Consider the following 21,256-nt stretch of genomic DNA (forward strand, 5'->3'; position numbering starts at 1 on the left):
AAATGTAATTTATTAATGTGCTAAAAAGCTTAATTTTTTATCATCATTACTTTCAGTGTCACATGATCCTTCAGAAGTCATTCTAATATGTTGATTTGGTGTTCAAGAAATATTTCTTATTCTCTACAATTAAACCAGTTGTGATATTTTTTTTTAATATTTTAATACATTTTTTGTGGAAGCAGTGAACCATTTTATTCCACATTTTTTGATTAATAAATAAGTCGATTAATCTTTATTCATTTATTAATTTGCACTTTATACAATACAGGTTGTTTCAAAGCAGCTTTACAGTCATACCAAGAAAATAATTCAGTGACGCAAATTAATTTTGCATTAAATTAATTAATTTTGGCGGTAAAGCAGCTCTAAAAGAAAATAGTGTCATTGTTCAGCTGAAATTAGTGTTGATTCAGTTCTATTGTAAATACACAACACTCCCAAACCTTTTGGCAATATAGTGTTTCATCAATTAGTTAATTTCATCTATAAAGCAGCTCCGCAGAAAACAGTGATATTATTGTCCAGCTCAGTTCATACAAAAATGCCATTGCAGTCAAATCACTATTTGAATATGAATTGTTTTAAATAATAAATATTAAAATCAATTGTACATTAAGTGTTAAAAAATCACCGTTTATTTTAAATAGAAACTTTTCAAATCAAAAGGCTTTACTGTCACTTACTGCATCCTTGCTGAATAAAAGTATTAATGTATTTCAAAAGTAAGTAGTATGGGAATGTACTACTACTAATGCTACTTATTTATTCAATATTCATTAAAAACCATGAATAAATAGCAAAACAAAAAATGAAATTGAAGCAAAAAATGCTAATTTAATCTCTTTATTTTATTTTCATTTTGTACTCAGCATTTGAACGAAGTCAACAGGATCCTGAAGAAGGTCTTCCTGATCTTCCCTCACTTCTGTCTGGGTCGAGGTCTCATTGATATGGCCAAGAACCAGGCCATGGCAGACGCATTTCAGCGACTGGGTATTTTACAAAGAGCTCTCTCACTGATGAGCAAATATTTCTGCAATAAGCATGAACAACTGTAAGTTTTGAATATCAATTCAGTTTGTTGATGTCAACAGGAACCAAACAGAATCTGGAGCCTTTATCCTGGGATTTTGTCGGGAAGAACCTGTTTGCCATGGCGATGGAAGGAATTGTGTTTTTCATCTTCACTGTTCTCCTGCAGTATAAATTCTTTGTTAATTTAAGGTATATTTGTATGCTTATATATCGGGATATTGAATAAATCATCACATACATACCGCTGTGTTGTTGTTCCTGATAATTATTTTCCCTTCAGCCGATGGTCGGGCTTTGGGCTGCCCCCCCTGGGCACAGAGGATGAGGATGTGGCGAGAGAGAGGGACCGTGTGAAAAACGGTAAAACTCTGGGAGACATTCTCATCCTCACAGACCTTAGTAAGGTGCAGAACCACACCACATACCACACAAACAGCTGTATAAGATGTTTAGTCTATTTAAGGGTAAAATATGAATTATTTGTTTCCCTGCAGGTTTATAAGGCAGGCAGGAAGCCAGCAGTGAATCGGCTTTGCTTGGGAATTCCTCGGGGAGAAGTAAGTAGACTTTCATATCCCAGAACTCTCCTGGAAACATCTAGCACCTTGTTTTTCAGTCGTGATAGTTTAGACTGCTACAAGTGTCTTCTTTTCCCATGGCAGTGTTTTGGGCTTCTTGGTGTTAACGGGGCTGGGAAAACCTCAACCTTCCGCATGCTAACAGGAGACACCCGCATTACTTACGGAGAAGCATTTCTTAGCAACCACAGGTAAGATATGACGTCATGAACATTATTGCAATATATTCACAATTATTACATGGTCATTATTCCAATAGTATAACTATTCCTACTGTACTTTTCCTAATGTAACTTCTTTACCCTGGCAACTACCTTCAACCCCGTAACATATGTGCATTTGTTTTATATAGTGTTCTTACAGAAATGGAGAAAGTTCATCAGCTAATGGGCTACTGTCCTCAGTTTGATGCCATCAGTGACCTGCTGACAGGACGTGAGCACCTGGAGTTCTACGCTCGCCTCAGAGGGGTGCCAGAAGCTCATGTTGCAAAGGTACAATCCGCTCCACGCATATTTTTATTATAACAGTGCAGTTTGAGAACATAATAGGGTTAATAGATCTAAGGATCTAGGCCAGGGAGGGCAGAAAACTAACGATTCCAAGTTTGTTTTCCTCAAGTCATAATATATGTAGTTACAATTCATGGTTGACTTCACATTTTCTGTCAAGTAGGGGTTTGAGACCACTTTTTTGATTCCCCTTTTTCTAAAGGCTGTGACACACCAAGCTGATGATTGGTAGTTGGCCAATGTCAGCCCATCATTAAACATCTGTCAGCCTATATTTTCTGGAGTGTTTGCGCCACTGGCAGAAGCCTGTCCAATTTTCTTTTTTGAATGCCGAATGAAGATTACCGGTTTGATGCGATTGGTCCTGTAAACTTAAAGTCCATTTTCATGCCTGTTCTGTAGGTGGCGCAGTGGGGAGTGCAAAAGCTTGGTCTGAGTCAGTATGCTGAGCGAGAAGCTGGGGGATACAGTGGAGGAAATAAGCGCAAACTCTCCACTGCCATTTCCCTTATTGGAGCTGCACCTGTCATCTTCTTGGTATGTTTGCTACCATCACACTTGGTTTTATGATGTATCTGTAAATGGAATTTTCCACTCTCATCTGTGATTCTCAGGATGAGCCAACGACTGGGATGGACCCGAAGGCCAAGCGCTTCCTATGGAACTGCATTCTCAGTGTGATCAAAGAGGGACGATCTGTTGTTCTCACCTCTCACAGGTAGAGGACACTATTAGTTTCATAAAGGTAGCCTCAATGGATGGAAATACAAATCTCTTTTTTTTGGTCAAGGTAATCCAGTGAAATTATCTCAGGTTTTGTTTGCAGAACTTTTTCAATCATTTATCCACTTAAATTCCACCCCTGCAAACTCACGTTCACCTGTCTCTGTTTTTGAGTGGAATGCCCACATTTCAAAATCCAGTCAACAACCTATGAACAAAACCAAGCCATGAAAAACTGTAAAGAACATTGTCATATTTATGTACACAAATGCAGAAGTGCCCACTTAGACCAGAAGAGATCATCTGATTGACATGTAAAACATCCAACAACTGTTTTTGTGTTCATGTGAAACGTGTGTCTAAATATAAAGTGTAAAGATGCCTCTATGTCTGCACATGATTCCATGATTCTTGTAACAAAGGCATCTTTATACTGTATTTTTCTGCCCTGATGGTTCTGTTTTTGCAGCATGGAAGAGTGTGAGGCTCTGTGCACCCGAATGGCCATAATGGTGAACGGCAGGTTCCAGTGTCTAGGCTCGGTTCAGCACCTGAAGAACAGGTAACAGTTCTGAATAAAACATTAGCTTAATACATACAGCTCAGTATGTACACATGCATACAGTAGATTTTCTACTCATTTTTGTCATACGACCTTCATGTAGAATAGCATATACTTTATTGTCCTTTTCTTGGGAAATTTGTCTAGGACATCATGACACGGCAAAAACAGAAACCAGATCTTCTGGTTCACCCCAAACACTTATAACCTTCGCATTAAATATAGCCTCTGCTGCAATCTAGAACACATACTGTTGATGTGAGAAGACCAGCAGAATGAATTATCCATATAAACTTTTTTTATATGAAGAAACCTGTTCAATAATATTACCATGTATTATTGCAGGACTATGGTCCCCAACAGGTCTATGATCAAAAGTCCTTTGAATTAGTATCACACCAGCCTACAAATCTGTCAACATCAAAAAATATATACAATACCCATGTTTCATGTTTCAAAGCATGCTTCACTTCACAGTTATAAACAAGAAGATAACCGAATCAGTGATGCAAACTTCATCAAATACAAGACAAATTCAAATTCTGTTGTGAAGCAGCTTTAAAAAGACAATAGTGTCATTATTCAGCTCAAGTCAGTTGAGTTAAATATCTGTGTAAAGTTAATCAATTATAAAACAAGTTCAATTCAGCTATAGGCAATAGTGTTATCATTCTGCTCAATTCGGTTCAAATTTTGTTCTCATCTGACAGTGTCAGTGCAGTTAAATTGATAATATTACTGAATAGTAAGTGTCTTTTAACAATGTGGTGACAATTAACATGTTTTCATTTCTGCCCTCTTTGTCTTTTCTTTAAAGGTTTGGAGACGGTTACACAATAATCCTTCGTTTGTCCACCCCGTCTACAGAACCATGCCCGGTGGACACCTATATCAAGAACTCCTTCCCTGGGATCCAGCTGAAGGAGAGACATCAGAATGTTCTCCATTACCAGCTGCCGTCACAAACCTGTTCACTGGCTCGCGTCTTTGAGGTTCTGTCAAATAATTATGAGGAGTTGGGGATAGCCGACTACTCTGTGTCACAGACTACACTGGATCAGGTAAGAGTACAGTGCTGAGACTGCTCCAAAACCTGGAAAGACAAATGTTCTAAGACATTACAATACAATACATATAGGTATGAACATGTCAGACAAATAGCTCTCATCAATAGACTTGACCCACAGTTGATTGAATTTTGCATTAGCATGTTGCTAAGCTAACAATACTCTAAGCAGCATAAAAACGGCATAATGTGCGGTAATGGTTAAACTGATAATCATGATTATTTTGCTCAAAAATTATAATGCTGATTTTTAATCATGGTTATTTTCATTTTGAAAAAACAAACATATAAAGGGGTATTAATTAAAAGGAATAATATAATAAAGGCCATTTCACATATTATTTGCATACCCCTTTATTAACAGCCTACAATTCACCTAATAGGCCTGTAGGTGGCACATGGACTTCATTTGACCAACTATGATTGCTTTATCACAAAATGTCTTGATTACATTTGTATTGGTAAGACCAAATTAAACACTTATCATTAATGCGACTTCTGGTAATGCATGGTTTTGGTGAGTGCTTTGTAATTTACCTTCACATTTGATATTTTATTAGAAGCAATTCATGTGCAAATAGACAAACCACAGATTCAGACCGTTTCACAAATGCAAATTCGTACAGACAGAACACAAAGAAGAACAGCTATGCAGTTTTCTATTGCTTTACTTTATGAAAACTGGTTAAAAAAAACTTAAGAAGATTCTCTCAAAAAATAAAACGTGAAACAGGGAAATTACTGATAGTAACTCTTTCCCAGCCAGTGTTTTTTTTTTTTTACAAAGTTGCCAACCACCGCTAGCATTTTTGATAACTTTCATATTTTTTAATGGCCCCCAAAATAATCTGTTGTTTAAATATCTGAACATGCAGTATATTAAATGAAAGAACAGAGCCTCTGCTTTTATTTTTATTTTAGTTTTATTCTAGCTTAATGCATTCATTTTTTATCAACACTTAAATGTTGGTAAGAAAATCTTGTTTTTATCAAAGACTATGTCCAGATTTAATTCAGTAGGATGATCAAAACATAGATGGAGCCTTTTTTTCGAACATGGATTGTTACTCCCAACTAAGAGTGTTTTCCTCCTGCAGGTGTTTGTGAACTTTGCTAAAGAGCAGACCGATGATGATCAGCTCAGAGAAGTCACAGTAAACGGCGGATCCGTTGCAATTCAAACCAACAGACTTCAGCGGCCCACAGACCTCAAACTTGAGAAATGCAGCAGGTCTTCCACACCACACTCTCTTTCGACACCCTCTACAGATCAAGCTGCTCTGTCAAATCAAACCCCTGAACCTCCATCTACTGGTTTAAAGACCAAAAAGAGTAAATCGAGTCAGTCAAGTCCATCAGTCTCAAGACAGCAACAGGAGATCCGGATGGAGCCTGTTGGCGAGGCAGCTAACGGATCAAACCCTCCTGATGACCAGACTCCTGCGAGAAAAGACCCATCCACGTTATTTATTGTCAGAACCAAAACACAGGAAAGCAAAGTGTGAAAAAACAAAGACATTCAGAACCAAACAGTCATGATGTGGATCTCTGGTGATCTTTGGTGCCTTCTTCACATATAATTTCCCCAAATTTTTATATAGTTACTTTAAAACCAATCAATTATTTGGCTGTCCTGGTAACTCTGCAATTCCTCATTGATTGAATGTCTAGCCCTTATTCTTAAACTTGAAAATGACGCATGGCATCACTGGCAGGAATTCTTTCCCAGACCACATTAATGCAAAAATTATGCATATTATTGTCATGTGAGTTGCACCTCCGTATAGTATTTGCTTTGTGCAACTCAATATGGATATGATTTTCGCTGAATGTTACATTATTGCAAACCTCTTTTTTTCTACATGTACTGTATGTAAAGGTCAAATGTTCAGTGTAGAGCTGGTTTCAATCTCAAATACTGCCTTCATTTGCTCAACATTTGTATTTATTTGCCGATATATATTTTTTTGTACTGTTTTGGATTTATTTTTATTTTTTTTCTCTGATGCACTTTTGCGTAAAACAATTATAATATCGTAGTCTGGATTATCACTGTATCTATCTGCAAAGATTGTCATAATGCTTGATATGTAGCTTTTTTATGTAGTATTTATTCTATGTACATACCAGAGATATTATGTATGAAATGAATTATGTTTGAAATCTTCCTTATGTGTATGATGCTGGATAAAATGTTAAAATGCTGATATATTTATATGCAAATATATAAATCTGGGTACTGGAGTTTTGTGTTCGTGCACATCTTTTTTATTTATTTTATTTATAAAAAAAACACTATTGGGTAAAAAAATATTTATTAGAGTCCTTTTTATATTCCATTAACATATTAACTATTTTCAAGGTTGCATAACATAGTGTATATTTTAGTCAAAAAAAAAAAAAAAACATTTGATTGCTTTCTCTGTTACACTGAGTAAACTTATCTTGTTTCTTAAAAGCTACACTTCAGGGGAAATTATGTTTGTGAAGGATAATTTTAGGCTTGATGTTATGGATGATTACTGTATGGGGCAAAATACACTCTGGTAAATGACAGTTGTAACTGCAATTTCTTTCCTCTACCGTCATCGTGGTAATCTTTATCCGTATCTCACATTTTACACTACAGAGACTTTAAAACTCACCGATGGGGAAAAAAAGAGATTATTTTTATAAACTGTAGAGAGAGAAAAAAAATGAAAATAATAATACATTTACTTTTAAATTATATTTTGTACAGATATTAACAAAATAATTTCCTGTCGTTTCTTTATAGAGCTATATATAGACCTAATAACTTGACTAATAACATGTCATACAGTACCTAAATATAATTATTTTATAATTAAGCGTGGTGAAACATATTCAACATTTGTACTTGTCACACTTCACGACTATTTTTTAAAGTTAAAATTGTGAAACACTTCAAATGACATGGTATATAATAATGTAATATAATAAATATAATACACTTCTGTCAGGTTGAAGCATTTGAGGATATTTGTTGGGTGTAATTGTTGTGGTTGCTGGTTTCCCAAGCCCCGCCCACTCACTCTATCACTACTAGCCATCGCGGCTAACGCCAGCTGTTCTGGACTTTTTCTCCTTATAAATTTCTGTTTGTGTCTGTCGTGTTTCTTTTTGAGAAGACTTTGAGATGGTTGTGTTAAATAGCAATAACAATGAGGAACAGGATGTAATAATGTAAGTGCATTTTTAGCTTATTGCCGGTAGCTAATGCTCCTATTTGTCTCAGCACATACTCGTCAGTTGTTTTTGTTAGCAGGCCAAGCTCTTTAACCAAATTATAAAAAACAAGCGTCATATACATCTCTCAAGTGTTCGTTGCATATAATGTTTTACATAAAATAAATAATAAAAAGTGATGTAATTATTTAAAACCGTGGTAGCGATGTATTGATTGTTAATGTCATATAAATGTTTAGCATCTCAGCTAAATGACAGGTCATTATACAGAAACAATAAATTAATATAAGGTTATAATTCAAATATGTAAAGTCAACTAATTTGGAAATAACCGGCATATCCGTATAAACTGATGTGAAAACCCGTGTTTCGCATCTGATTTCGTATCTGTAGGTTATTAGCTAGTATAAATGTGTAATGTACTTTGTACTGGATTTTCTATAGGTGATAATGGGCAGCTTATTCACAACAGATAAAAATAAAATGATAATAGAAAAAGTAGACTTTTAATTTGCATATGTTTTTGCAGAGCTAAGCTGTGACCTATTTCCATGGTAAAGAATCTGGCCTGTGGCTAGAGCTATAAATAAAAGCAGTGGGTCTCCACTGAAGGATCTGTAGATTCTACAGCAGTCCAATGTGAAAAACTACATTCCAATCCACTAAATCAGTAACAAATTCAAAGGAATTTTTATTTTGTTAGTTGGTATCACTAAAATTTGTGGCTGTCATGTTTGTGATTGGAGTACAGAAAAGTTAAGTAAACCAAGACATATCTGATTCCTGTTTTCTTTCAGCATAAATGAGCGGCGCTGCTCATCTCTACCCAACTCTCCTGCAAAACGTGTTTCTCCAGCCAAAAAGAAGCAGTTCTTTATTAACCAGGCCATCCGTAACTCTGACCTCACTCCCAGAGCCAAGGGCAGGAAGAGTCTGCAACGGCAGGAAAACAGTGAGTCTTGCTTTGATATTCGGATACTTTGTTAGTTGTACTGCACAGCAAATGTTTACAAAAAAAAAAAAATCTGTCATAATGTACTCTCCCTCTTGTCATTTCAAACATGCATGACTTTTTTTTCTTCTGTGGAACACATTTGAAGTTTTGCACAATGTTCATATTGCTCTTTTCCATTATAGACACAAAAATCTATATGATGCTCATGTCATGGCCGTAGTTCAAGCATTTTTAGCATTAAGGTTTGGTCACATTAGTGATATTTCAATGTATGAAGCACTACTCACACTTTTAAACAAAGCAACTTTCTGTTGGCCAGTGCAGCAATTTTGCATTAAACTTGAACAAACTCACAAAGGCAAAATCTGCCTGAGCACATTTTTCACCCTCACAAGAAACTCCATGAAGTTTGGAGTATCTGAAATTTGCCTGTGAAATCTTGCTGAGCAACAATAACTGTGACTGCCGCTCAATCAGTAGAGCAGCTTCAAAGTCATGGGTTCGATTCCCAGTAAATGCATGAACTGATATACTCACTTGCCACTTTATTAGGTACACCTGGCTTGTACTGGGATGGAGCTCTTTTTGCTTTCAGAACTGCCTTAATTCTACATGGCATAGATTCAACAAGGTGCTGGAAACATTCGTCAGAGATTTTGACCAGTCCATATTGACATGATTGCATCATGCAAATCAAATCTGCAAAGCTAGAGTACTGCGAAAAGTTTTAAAAGCTGTGAAGTGAGTATGCTATCAAAAAATAATGCCATAAATGAATTTTATTCATCAATTAAAGATGCACTATATAACAATTTTTCAGTAAAATATCCAAAAACGACTAAGCCGGTCTGTATTTTGTTCAATTGAGTACTTACAATATCCCAAATGTTTCCAACTATTTGAAAATAGTGAGAAAATTGCTATTTTAACCAATGAATCGGGACGTCTGCGGTCAATTGTGCCATATGTGCGTTGCCCTCAGTTTACGGTTTTATTTTGTTGAAACGCTTTACTCTTACTGCGGTGTGCAACAAGTGTCATAGAAGCCGTAACGCCATAACATAATTTTCAACACACTCAGATGTATCTAATATGATAATCAGAGCTGAGTTACCTCATATCCTTGTATTCATGACCAGAGAAGAATAAATGGTGTTGGCGACTGTGGCATAATAAAAGTCCTGCTGCTCACGAGGCAATCGCTCCAGCGACCTTGCTCAGCTCCTCAACACTTGCTCCTGCTCTGCTTCATACTACACTAATGTTAATAATTGCATCCATGAACATGATTTCTGCCCGAGTGTTATCCCAATTCTCTTCCACTGGCTGTGAGGTGAAGACTCCTGGTCCAAGCTCTTGTTCTCTCCAGACTGGACTATTGTAATGCTCTTCTTGCTGGCTTACCAGCATGCACTATCAAACCCTTGTAGCTGATCCAGAATGCAGTGGCAAGGGTGGTCTTTAACAAGCCGAAGAGAGAGTACGTCACGCCTCTCTTTATTACTTAGCACTGCCTGCCAATGGCTACTCACATCAAATTAAAGGCACTGGTCATCGCCTACAAAGCAACCACTGGCTCTGCACCAATATACCTAAACTCGCTTGTTCAGACTTACACACCCTCCAGAAGCTTGCGTTCTGCAAGTGAACGACGCCTCGTGGTGTCATTCCAAAGAGGCATGAAATCACTCACACAGACCTTTTCCTGGACTATTCCCACCTGGTGGAAAGACCTGCCTATCTCAGTTTGTGCAGCTGAGTCTCTAGCCATTTTCAAAAAACATCTTAAGACACATCTCTTCCAATTGCACCTGACCAATAAAGAATAGCACTTAACTATCCAATAAAATGTTCTGTTTGTTTAAAAGAAAATTGTTTGTGTACTGTGCTCGATTAACTGAGACTTCTTACAGCACTTGCAGGCTGTTGCCCTTTTTTGTTTAGTTGCTTCTATTGCTCTCCTCTTTTGTTAGTCGTTTTGAATAAAAGCGTCTGCTAAATGATTAAATGTAAATGTAAGACCGCATGTCCCAAGATGCTGCCCTCAAACTTGTCATCAAACTACGCCTTTGTTTTGAATAGGCGACCTCTAGTAGGCGGAAAAGTTACATAGTGCGCATTTAACTTCTATTAACTAAATCAAATCAATATTTGGCGTGACCACCCTTTGCGTTTAAAACAGCTTTTATCTTAGGTACACTTGCACAGTTTAAGGTAGCTTTGCATATAGGTTTCTTCACATCTTTTGGAGACATTGCCATGGGCCTTCTGGATTTATTCTGTTTAATTTATTAAATTTATTCATGTAATCCCAGATAAACTCTATGATGGTGAGATCAGATCTTCGTGTGGAGCATAGCGGCTGTTGTCAGACTCCTTGTGCATACAAAAATCTCACTGGATAATTACAATGACTGACAAAAAGAATGTTTGGAAATGTAAACTGATAATTTGTACTGACACACTAAAGCACAATGCCGTAAATATTTTTTTTTAACCATTTATTTTGGTGAAAATGCTAACGTGCATAAGACTTGCACATATGTACCTTGAATGCAATGTAAGTTGCACTGGATAAAAGCATCGGCCAAATGCGCAAAAATGAAAAGGAATACAATTTATGTTTGGTGCAGAAAAATTATTACTTGTTACAGAGAAAGTAAGAAAAGAGAAAAGTTTAGTCATAATTTTGTAATATTTTGCAAACATTCTACTTCTGTCTAGCTCGCTTTCTGGACAATCTTTTGGAACGGGATGAATGCTCTAAAGAGGATGGTGAAGGGCATGAAACCGCCTCGCCCACCATCTTCACTGAAGCCTGCACCAATGGAAACTATGTGGAGGTAACGCAGGATTCTTTAACTGCTCCCAATGAAGGGATATTTTGACGTCTTTAAATCTCTCTCTCATGTCTCTCAGTACTGGAGTGATTTTATGAATCGTTCTGGAGAGGAGCAAGAGCGACTGTTGGCTCTGCTGGAGGAGGAGGCTCAGAGGACCCACTCTAACAAGAGCCATAAAGACCAAAGAGAGGGTCTGACATCATTTAATCACAATTCAATAAAAGAGAGGGTTGCACATCAGTTTATCACACCACGCACATCTTAAGAACTGTTTATGCTTGACATATTCACACCAATACAGACGTTGCATACTTCACATGCCAGAGAGGCATTTGTACTTCACATGTTCTCTGTAGCCCTTAGTCCCCTTAAGCTATGGCTCTAAACTGCACTCAAGCACTTAAGTTTTGTACAGTTTACATTTTCATACCTTAAAGGAGCACACTAACTTTTTGGGACTTAAGCTTATTCACTGTATCCCTCTGTTCACACATACCCTTTTTATCTCCGTGTGTATCTCCATAACTCTGTCTGACACACCCACCGCTAGCCTAGCTTAGCACAAAGACTGGGGGTAAACGGCTCCATCTAGCCTACTGCTCAATAAGTGACAAAATAACACCAACATTTATCTATTTGCATGTTGTATCGTGTACTAAGACTAACGGAAAATTAAAGGTTGCATGAAAATAGTCCCCTGCACGATCTCTGTGCAAGCAGGTTGTCATGTTGGTTATGTTGATGGAAGTTAGCCTATTTTCAGCCTCTGTGTAATATCATTACGCCTCTTCAGCCATGGTACGGCAGCAAAGTTCCCTGATTATTACGCAGGAATTAGAGTATAGTTTCTAGCCATATCAGTCTAGAAAATCACAACTTTTAATTTTCCGTCTGTCTTAGTACACAATGTTGTACTCAACAAGTAAATGGGAAATTTTGGCATTATTTTGTCACTTATTGAGCAGTAGGCTAGATGGAGCCGTTTGCCTCCCGTCTTTGTGCTAAGGTAGGCTAGCGGTGGGTGCGTCAGACAGAGTAATGGCACGCACAGAGATGAGAATGGTATGTATGGACTTATCTAACTCTGGGGGATATGGTGAACAAAGTCTCAAAAAGTCGGCATGTACCATTAAGATCAAGGCCATGCGCAGATGTTTTGGAGGCAGGTGTCAAACAAAAAAAGGGAACCCCTCTCATAATTAGCTTACTATAAAAATTACATTAAAAAGTTGGTTACATAATGTAAAACATTTTTAAATTACTTGCATATTTATTCAAATAAATAAATACGTACTTTGTTGGCTGGACATAGTAAATAAGCCAAATCAAATGTGGTGCATTTGTAAAATCATTACTATTTATTATTATTATTATTTATGTGCATTTACACTGCAATTAATTATAGTTGCATGGATAATGTTTTGAATGTTTATTCAAATATATTTACAAGTGTTTATTCATACTTTAAATATATAAAATTATGAAATGAAAAAATTAAATTATACTTTTCTATTCATGATACAGTTATATGAAACTGAAACCGCATTAAGTCTTAATAAGTGAGTCAAAGAATCGTTCATTCACTGATTTGTTCAATGGTGGATTCATTCATGAAAAAACACCACTCTGTATTCTGCAGTGATATGCTACTGTACTGCTTTGTTCTGAACTATTTTCGTTCATGAAATAGGCAAAAAAAATTGTCAAAATGGATTATACTGTGTTTAAAATTTATTGAAATTAATATCAACGTATTGTTTATTGAACTTGTATTCAAATTAATCTTACATTTGCAATCGTGCTGATATTCGGGGAAACAGCACTTTTTTTCTTGTGATACTTTTAAACCCCCTCCTCCCCACTCTGCCCTAAACTCAGGCACTGGTTGAGCCAGAAGTCGGATGTGTCAGGACGCTCAAACAAACACAGCAATGTTTCGATAGAGCCACAGTATTTGCACTCTGTATAGGTGATGCATGATTTACTTATGGTTGTCTCTGCCGTTGATTTGGGGATTTGAAGTATTCCAACATCAAAAATTAAACACTTTATTAATTGAGTCATAGGCAGATTATTTCTAATGATATTTAACATATTTGTGATGATCATTCTCGTCTCCTTTTGAGCAGTAAATCCAGCTGTCCGTGCTCAGGAATGTTTCCAGAGGATCGATCGAAGGCTGCGAGTAACACTGAGACGCAAACAGATTCCCATGGTGACGCTCTTTGTCATTTGCTTAATCTTTGTCTATTGAAATGCTTTCCCTCTTATATCCCTTTCTCGTTTCCTATCATTTTATTTTCTGTCCGATATCTGTTCATTCATTTTCTTCATTTAAGGGAGTGTTGGAAGGCCTGGAGTCCGATCTCCTGGGATTCTTTATGGCGGATCCACACTCAATTTACATTACCAAACTCAGCAACAGGTGCACAAACTACCACCGTTAATACATCTCTGCACCTCTGCAGACTAATTCAGACCACCACTAACTATTAAACATGCATTTTACTTGAGATGTTATTGTAGCAGTAGAATAGCCTGTTTTAATTCTGATGGGTCTGTGTTTCTTCAGTTATGAGCGACTGCTCCTTCATGCCATCTGCCAGTACATGGATCTGACCTCTGCTAGTGAGTAAAATGTATTACTCCATTCACACGTTGGGAATTCATGGTTGTTTTCTTATGTGGCTGGTGTGAATTCTAGTTTCAAACACTTTCAAAAACTCATTTGTACGCAGTCATGTGAAAAAGAAAGGACACCCTTTTGAATTGTATGGTTTTACGTATCAAAACATAATAAAAAATCATCTGGTATTAAAATGAGGTAAATACAACCTCAGATGAACAACAACATATTACACTGTCAGTATTTATCTAAAGGTCCCATGGCATGAAATTTCATTTTATTTAACATTAATATGAGTTCCCCTAGCCTGAGTATTGTCCCCAAGTGGCTAGAAATTGTAATCGGTGTAAACCGAGTTCTTGCTGTCTTTCTCTGCCTTTGAGAAAATGAGGGCTCAGATGAGCTGATCTTGAATTCTCCTGTTAGGACGTCATATCAGGAAAGGTTTCCTCCTCTTCCTCTGCTTTACCCGCCCAGAGAATTAGTAGAGAATGGATTCAGTTTATTTGTCTCGATGTCAGCACAGGCTTTACCATATGGATTCAACAGCACCGCCACAAACAGTGAGTAACCGTGTTCATTAACGCCTGATCTGGGATCAGTGAGTTCTGATGTGTAGCTAATCATTCAAGTTCACACAGACTTTCTTTCTAAATCGTTTAATACCGTCAGTCCCGCCGCCGCCCGTCTTGATGCATCAGTAAATCAAGCCAATGACTTAAACCATCAACTTCACGTTGTTTCTGTTAGCAGCATGAAACAAATCTGTTATTTAAATGATTAAACTACAGAGAACGATCAAAGAACACTCTTTAAAATGTTTGGATCTGTCAATCATGTATATCTGCAGTGCACACTTGTCCAAACTGCCGTTATAATGAATGACGCTGTTATGCTCAACAGAAGCTCTTACTGTATTCATGGCGATGTCATATTTTTGTTAGTTGTGGTGAAAGCATTTTGTGAGAGAAATAACGTTACAAAGTTCACTCGGGTTTATTCAGAGCTTTCAGATTAAACAAAATAAAATCGCGCTCTCAAAAACTCGGTACAATAATACTTCCTTAGCAATCTTTCTCCAGCTCTCCGTCTCTCTCTGGACTGGCAGTGCTGCAGCTGCTGCTCACACCTGACTAAATTAACCACGCCCCCACCGCCACATAATCTCATTTCAAATGCAAAGATGTCAGCCAATCACAACAGTGGGTGTTTTCACCGAAGTTCACAGCAGACATGCCCCTTGAAACAGCTTAAAAAGCCAGAGGGCTAATATCAGTATAGAAAAAATGCCTTTTATTTCTAAATTATGAATTTTTTTGTTGTAAAAACCATATTAACAGTATAAGCCCATTTCAGGAAGCATTATAAAATAATAATAAAAAAAATCCATGCCAAGGGACCTTTTACAAAAATAATGCCAAAATGGAGATGCCACAGATGACAAACTAAGTACACCCTATGATTCAGTTGCTTGTAGAGACACTTTTAGCAGCAATAAATGATTTAGTAATTGTAATCGGTTTCTGTTTGACTTTATCAGTGTCACATCGTTCTGAAAAAAATTAATACAAAAATAAAAAACTTTTTTTTTTGCATTTGTTTATGCACAGCTCTCTGAAGGTCCCACCAATGCATTTCAATCTGGTTGAGGCCTGGACTTTGACTGGGACAGTGCAACAGCTTGATTCTTTTCTTTTTCAGCTATTCTGTTGTAGATGTGCTGGTGTGCTTGTGATCATTGTCCTGTTGCACAACCCAATTTCAGCCAAGCTTTAGCTTTCGGACAGATGGCCTCACAATTGACAATAGAATACTTTGGTATAGTTCATGGTTGACTCAAAGATTGCATAGATGCTGAGCCCAAATCATCACTCCTCCGCCACCATGTTTGACGATTGGTATGAGGTGTTTGCTCTACGTTCTGTTTGGTTTTCGCCAAACGTGCTGACCAAACATCTCGTCTGTCCAAACGACATTGTTCCAGAAGTCTTGTGGTTTGTTCAGATGCAACTTTGCAAACCTGAGCACGGTCTCTTTAGTCATGTCACCTTTTTCTATTTATATAGCATTATATACAATACAGATTGTTTCAAAGCAGCTTTACAGTATTAACAGGAACATTTTGCATTTCGGCTGTTGCTCATGTGACCTAAGAAAAACTAAAGTGTGTTATTTTCTGCAGGCTCTGACTGTAACGGTGCTCGACAGACTGAGGTAGTCAACAAACAGGAAGAGTTCCTGCCTCCTCAGTCTCTGCTCTCTGCCTATCTGGAGCAGTTGAGCTAAGCTGCTAAGAATTCTGAACACAACCAGTACCATTACTGTTCATCCAGCCAGAACCGGCACCACTGCCCTTTACCTGGCCAACATGAACTGTGCGTGCGGCATTATGTCATAGGACCTGACCTGCAGGCCTTGCCTTTTAGGAGAGACTGCGCTAACTAGAGCGATCATTCTCTTTCATTTACTTTTTAAATGCTTTTTCTGACGTTTTGGAGCACGTATTAGTAGATGTTGTTACATGATCTGATTCTTTTTCCGTGTTCCAGACAGACTTTTACTGTCATGGCATCTTTGTATACAATACAAGTAGAAACATAATTGTGTATGAACTTAAGAAGAGGCAGAATATGATTGATATTTTTTTGTTTTTGATGTTCATGCTCTTAATTAAAAGCCACCTTTAGTCACCGTCAAAAAAATCTACGACTCAGGATCCTACAAAATGGCACACATATCACAAATCTCATGACAGTTATGTAGTTATTGTGTACGTCAGTACAATGTGTTTATTTTTACTGCAAAGCATTTTGCAATTGACATGCATTTGATTTGTGCAGACTTAAAATTCTGCTTATTTACTTCAGCCAGTCCTGCCTGACAAGAGGGATCTGTAGTCCTTTTATATCCAGCATTCTATAACTTGAATTTGAGTAAAACAGTACTTGTCTTGTTTGTTAATATGCTGTTATCAGGTGTCACACACTTCTTTTTTCTGTTAAGGATCTGCCAACATGCACTTAACAACTATGCCTTACCTGTACATGCCATATTTGTCAGTTTTAAATTGTTGTATTTATATATTGAGCCTTTACATCAAGGTTATTATGGTTTACATACAGGGGAAATCTTTTAATGTTTTATACCATCAAGGGTCCTGAGACACTTGAGCAATTCGTGCATTGGTGATTATAACCAAAGTGTGTATGTTTGTGTGTGTGTGTGTGTGTAGTGCTGTTCTCAAGCATCAACCTTCATGAATGTGACTTTTACTTTACTCTCAATCACCTAAAAAAAACAGGTGTGTTGAACCCTTTTGCCATAAAGAGTGGGCTTTTTAGAATAATATTTATACTTTTGTGTGAATATTTGAGTTTAATGCCATTTATTTTATAGTGGCAGAACATAAATATACACAATAGAGCACTTCATTGTATTTAGTTTTTGTCTGTGGCAAGTACCTGTTGAAATATCAAGCTTTTAACCGAGATAAGATTGTGTAATTATTTGATTGGATGCAAGTCATGTGAGCTACACCATGAAAATAAAAATGATAAGTTCTGTTGAACATTGGCTTCCTTTATTCACGTTGTTGTGAAACATTAATTTACAAATGAGCTTAAAAGGCTTGGTTGAAGAACACAAATACTCGAAATCCTGTTCGAGTTCCGATTCTGTATCACCACAAAAACAACATTTATAATTTACTCACCTTTGATCTAAACCTGTTTTGACTTTTTTTTTTTGCAGTGAACTGAATTCATTTAAATGTTTAGGCAAATTACTTTAAAGGTCTTTTGACATGAAAATTTCACTTTATGAGTATTTTTTATTTTAGTTTTTTTTACATTAATATGAGTTCTACTAGCCTGTATATCAGGGCTATTCAAAACTTGCCCTGGAGGGCAAATGAGCTGCAGTGTTTAGCTCCACTCCTGATCCAACGCTCTCTTTATAATGCTCAAAGCTCTCAATCACACATTGCGTATACACTTGCCCAAACTCCTGATATAATGAATGAAGCTGTTATGCTGCACAACAAACCTCTTATTGTATTCATATCGATAATGTGTTTGTTGTTATGGTGAAAGCATTTTGAGAGTTCACTGCATTCAAGCGATAAACAGACTGCCTGTCTACTTAAAGGGTTAGTTCACCCAAAAATTAAATTTCTTTCATTAATTACCCTCATGTCGCTTGACATCCATAAGATGTTCATCTTCGGAACACAAATAAAGATATTTTTGTTGAAATCCGATGGCTCAGAAAGGCCTCGTTTGACACCAATGTCTTTTCCTCTCTCAAGACCCATAAAAGGCACTAAAGACGTTGTTACAAAGCCCATCTCACTATAGTGGTTCTACAATAATTTTAGGAAGCTATGAGAATAGTTTTTGTATAGTTAATAGAATAGTAGTGAATAGGAATAGAGAATAGTAGTGCGTGTGAATTATGCCCCACGGTCAGACACTAGATAAGCTGGTGTACCCCAATATTTCCTCGACCAGAATCCTTGCTATCTCAGGTGCTCTTGCTGCTCTTAAGTGAAACAACTCTACCTATTTGGAACAAAAATCAACAATGACAAGAAGGTGTTCATTTTGTTTTGAACTTCGAGGGAATGGTCCCATCAAGTCAATACCAAGCATATATCCTGGTTTAACAACAGACGTAGACTGCAAGTGACCCAAGAGTTTTGAGAGCGAAGGCTTGTACTTTTGGCAGGTAGGACATTCTTTACAATGTTTCCACACGTCCACTCTCAAGCTAGGCCAATACACTACATCTAAAAGTCGAAGAAGTGTCTTTAACCTCCGCTGAGTGGATTGTCGTGCGCATATAGTTTAAGAATTATTCACGGTACCTTGCTGGAATTATCAATCAATCAACTTTATTTATATAGCGCTTTTACAATCACGATTGTGTCAAAGCAGCTTCACAGTGTCAAACAGGATAATATTGCGACAAAATTAGATTTGGCTGTACAGTCGTACTGGAGAAAACAGTGATGTTATCAGCTTATTTTAATTTATCATATAGCAACAATGTTGGCAGATCAGTATTTAAGTTTATAGAATTAAATAAGACCTAATTCATACATTTTATTTGTATAATAAGTTGAATAACTTTAATCATATTTTTAGTGTCCCCAACTGAGCAAGCCAAGCCAAAGGCGACAGTGGCAAGGAACCAAAACTCCATCAGGGCGTGATGGAGAAAAATAAACCTTGGGAGAAACCAGACTCAGTCGGGGTGCCAGTTCTCCTCTGGCCTATTAACACACCGTGTAAGATTATTATTCTGGCAACCTTACAGGTCAGAAATCATATTAGATTGGAATATTCAAAATTTCAGGGTATAACGGAAGAGACAGATTTATTTGGAAATAAATGATGGGATGGGGCGTCGATTACACAAGAGTATGAATACATGAAAGATCGGAATTATTGTACGGCTGTACGGCTGATTGATTGTTCCTGATCGATTGCTCCTGTCTGTCTGCCTGCTGCTGCTGCCACCACAGTGTTTGTAGCTCTGTATAGCTGTGTTTGAATCTCTATTTGATATATTTTCTTTGTAAATTACACTGCTAAATATAACTTACTCATCACCATATAGTGTTTAATATAGCCTATCAATTTAAATTTGACATTACTAGCTTTTAATCTAAATCACTACCACACGTTAGCTTTTCGCTAGCCTGGTAGCTTTCCATCCCAGCATCCAGGTCTCCTGTTTTCTGAGTTCTATAGACAACTGTGGTGAGTTGGATTATTAAAAAGACTCCATCAGACAACTGTGGTAAGTTTTGGATTCATCAACAAATACGGTAAGCCATGTCTTCTTCTCCTGTCATTGTCACTTGCACTGCATGCTACATGTTTAGCATATCTATCTCCGTTGGCGAACAGGGCTTCACATCTGATAAATGTAAGGAATTAATCAGGCTGACGGAGAAGATTTCAGATTTAGAGACACGCATCCAAGCTTTATGTGAGAGTAGTGAGAATGTAACAGCTTTAGATACTGCTTTGGATGCGACTAGCTTAGTGAACACTCATTGTTTGGTTCCGGCTGAGCCCGCGCAGCAGGGCTGGGTGACGATGAGAAAGCATAGTCGCGGATCAAAAAACCACTCTTCCGTTCCGATTAGAACATCAAACAGGTTCTCCCCACTCAGTGACGCACCCACTGAGGATCCTGTTGAAAGTGCCCTAGTTATTGGCGATTCTATTACACGGAATGTGAAAATAGAGACACCAGCCACCATAGTCACATGTTTACCGGGAGCCAGAGCGCCTGACATCAAAGCAAATTTAAAAGTGCTGGCTAAAGCTAATCGTAAATTCTCTAAGATTATTATTCACGTTGGCACTAATGATGTTCGACTTCGCCAGTCGGAGATCACCAAAATTAACATTAAAGAGGTGTGTAAACTCGCAAGTACGATGTCAAAAGCCGTATATTTCTCTGGTCCTCTCCCCGCGAAAAGGAGTGATGAAATAGTTAGCAGATTATCATCACTCAATGGCTGGTTGTCTAAGTGGTGTCTGCAAAATAACATAGGGTTCATAGACAATTGGAAAAGTTTTTGGGGCAGACCTGACCTGTTGAAGATGGACGGCATTCATCCCTCCTGGGCTGGTGCTGCTCTTCTCTCTAGTAATTTGGCACATAGTCTTAGAGCTAAACCTTGACTCACTGGGGCCCAGGTCAGGAAGCAGACAAACTGGCTAAACCAACCGTCTGCTAGCTGTCTCTAGTCACCAAAGTCAGCTAAATCCCAGCACATAGAGACTCTTTCACCTAGATATTATCACATAGAGACTGTGTCTGTTCCCCGAATTAGTAAATACAAAAAACCATCAAAACCATTCAACAGTAAAAATTTAATTGATGTCCAACAAATAAACAACAGATATAATACGGACGAACAATTGATAAAGCTTGGGTTGCTGAATATTCGATCCCTTTCGCCAAAAACGCTTGTTGTCAATGATATGATTATAGATCATAACTTAGATGTGCTGTGTTTGACAGAAACCTGGCTAAAACCTGATGATTACATTACTTTAAATGAGTGCACCCCCCGAGATTATTGTTACAAACATGAGCCACGTCTGAAAGGTAAAGGGGGAGGTGTGG

General features: G+C 37.4%; 2 protein-coding genes across 2 annotated transcripts in view; both read left to right on the plus strand.

The window, feature by feature from the left end:
- Positions 1 to 6,710, plus strand: part of abca7 (ATP-binding cassette, sub-family A (ABC1), member 7) — a 38,475-nt gene extending 31,765 nt beyond the window's left edge. The window contains exons 38-48 of the mRNA XM_067430776.1: positions 873 to 996; positions 1,098 to 1,227; positions 1,319 to 1,442; positions 1,533 to 1,595; positions 1,701 to 1,807; positions 1,969 to 2,110; positions 2,531 to 2,665; positions 2,743 to 2,846; positions 3,321 to 3,413; positions 4,231 to 4,474; positions 5,577 to 6,710. Of these exons, the coding sequence (XP_067286877.1) occupies positions 873 to 996; positions 1,098 to 1,227; positions 1,319 to 1,442; positions 1,533 to 1,595; positions 1,701 to 1,807; positions 1,969 to 2,110; positions 2,531 to 2,665; positions 2,743 to 2,846; positions 3,321 to 3,413; positions 4,231 to 4,474; positions 5,577 to 5,984 (1,674 nt within the window). The 3' untranslated portion in view covers positions 5,985 to 6,710. The remainder of the gene's footprint in view (positions 1 to 872; positions 997 to 1,097; positions 1,228 to 1,318; positions 1,443 to 1,532; positions 1,596 to 1,700; positions 1,808 to 1,968; positions 2,111 to 2,530; positions 2,666 to 2,742; positions 2,847 to 3,320; positions 3,414 to 4,230; positions 4,475 to 5,576) is intronic.
- Positions 6,711 to 7,507: 797 nt separating this feature from the next.
- Positions 7,508 to 17,678, plus strand: r3hdm4 (R3H domain containing 4). The gene is made up of 8 exons (XM_067431523.1): positions 7,508 to 7,683; positions 8,484 to 8,638; positions 11,366 to 11,484; positions 11,561 to 11,675; positions 13,614 to 13,699; positions 13,824 to 13,909; positions 14,057 to 14,112; positions 16,293 to 17,678. The coding sequence occupies exons 1-8, from the start codon at positions 7,637 to 7,639 to the stop codon at positions 16,394 to 16,396; spliced, it is 768 nt and encodes a 255-aa protein (XP_067287624.1). The 5' UTR covers positions 7,508 to 7,636; the 3' UTR covers positions 16,397 to 17,678.
- Positions 17,679 to 21,256: the final 3,578 nt, after the last annotated feature.

Source organism: Pseudorasbora parva, chromosome 22, assembly GCF_024679245.1.
Source record: "Pseudorasbora parva isolate DD20220531a chromosome 22, ASM2467924v1, whole genome shotgun sequence".
Classification (NCBI taxonomy): domain Eukaryota; kingdom Metazoa; phylum Chordata; class Actinopteri; order Cypriniformes; family Gobionidae; genus Pseudorasbora; species Pseudorasbora parva.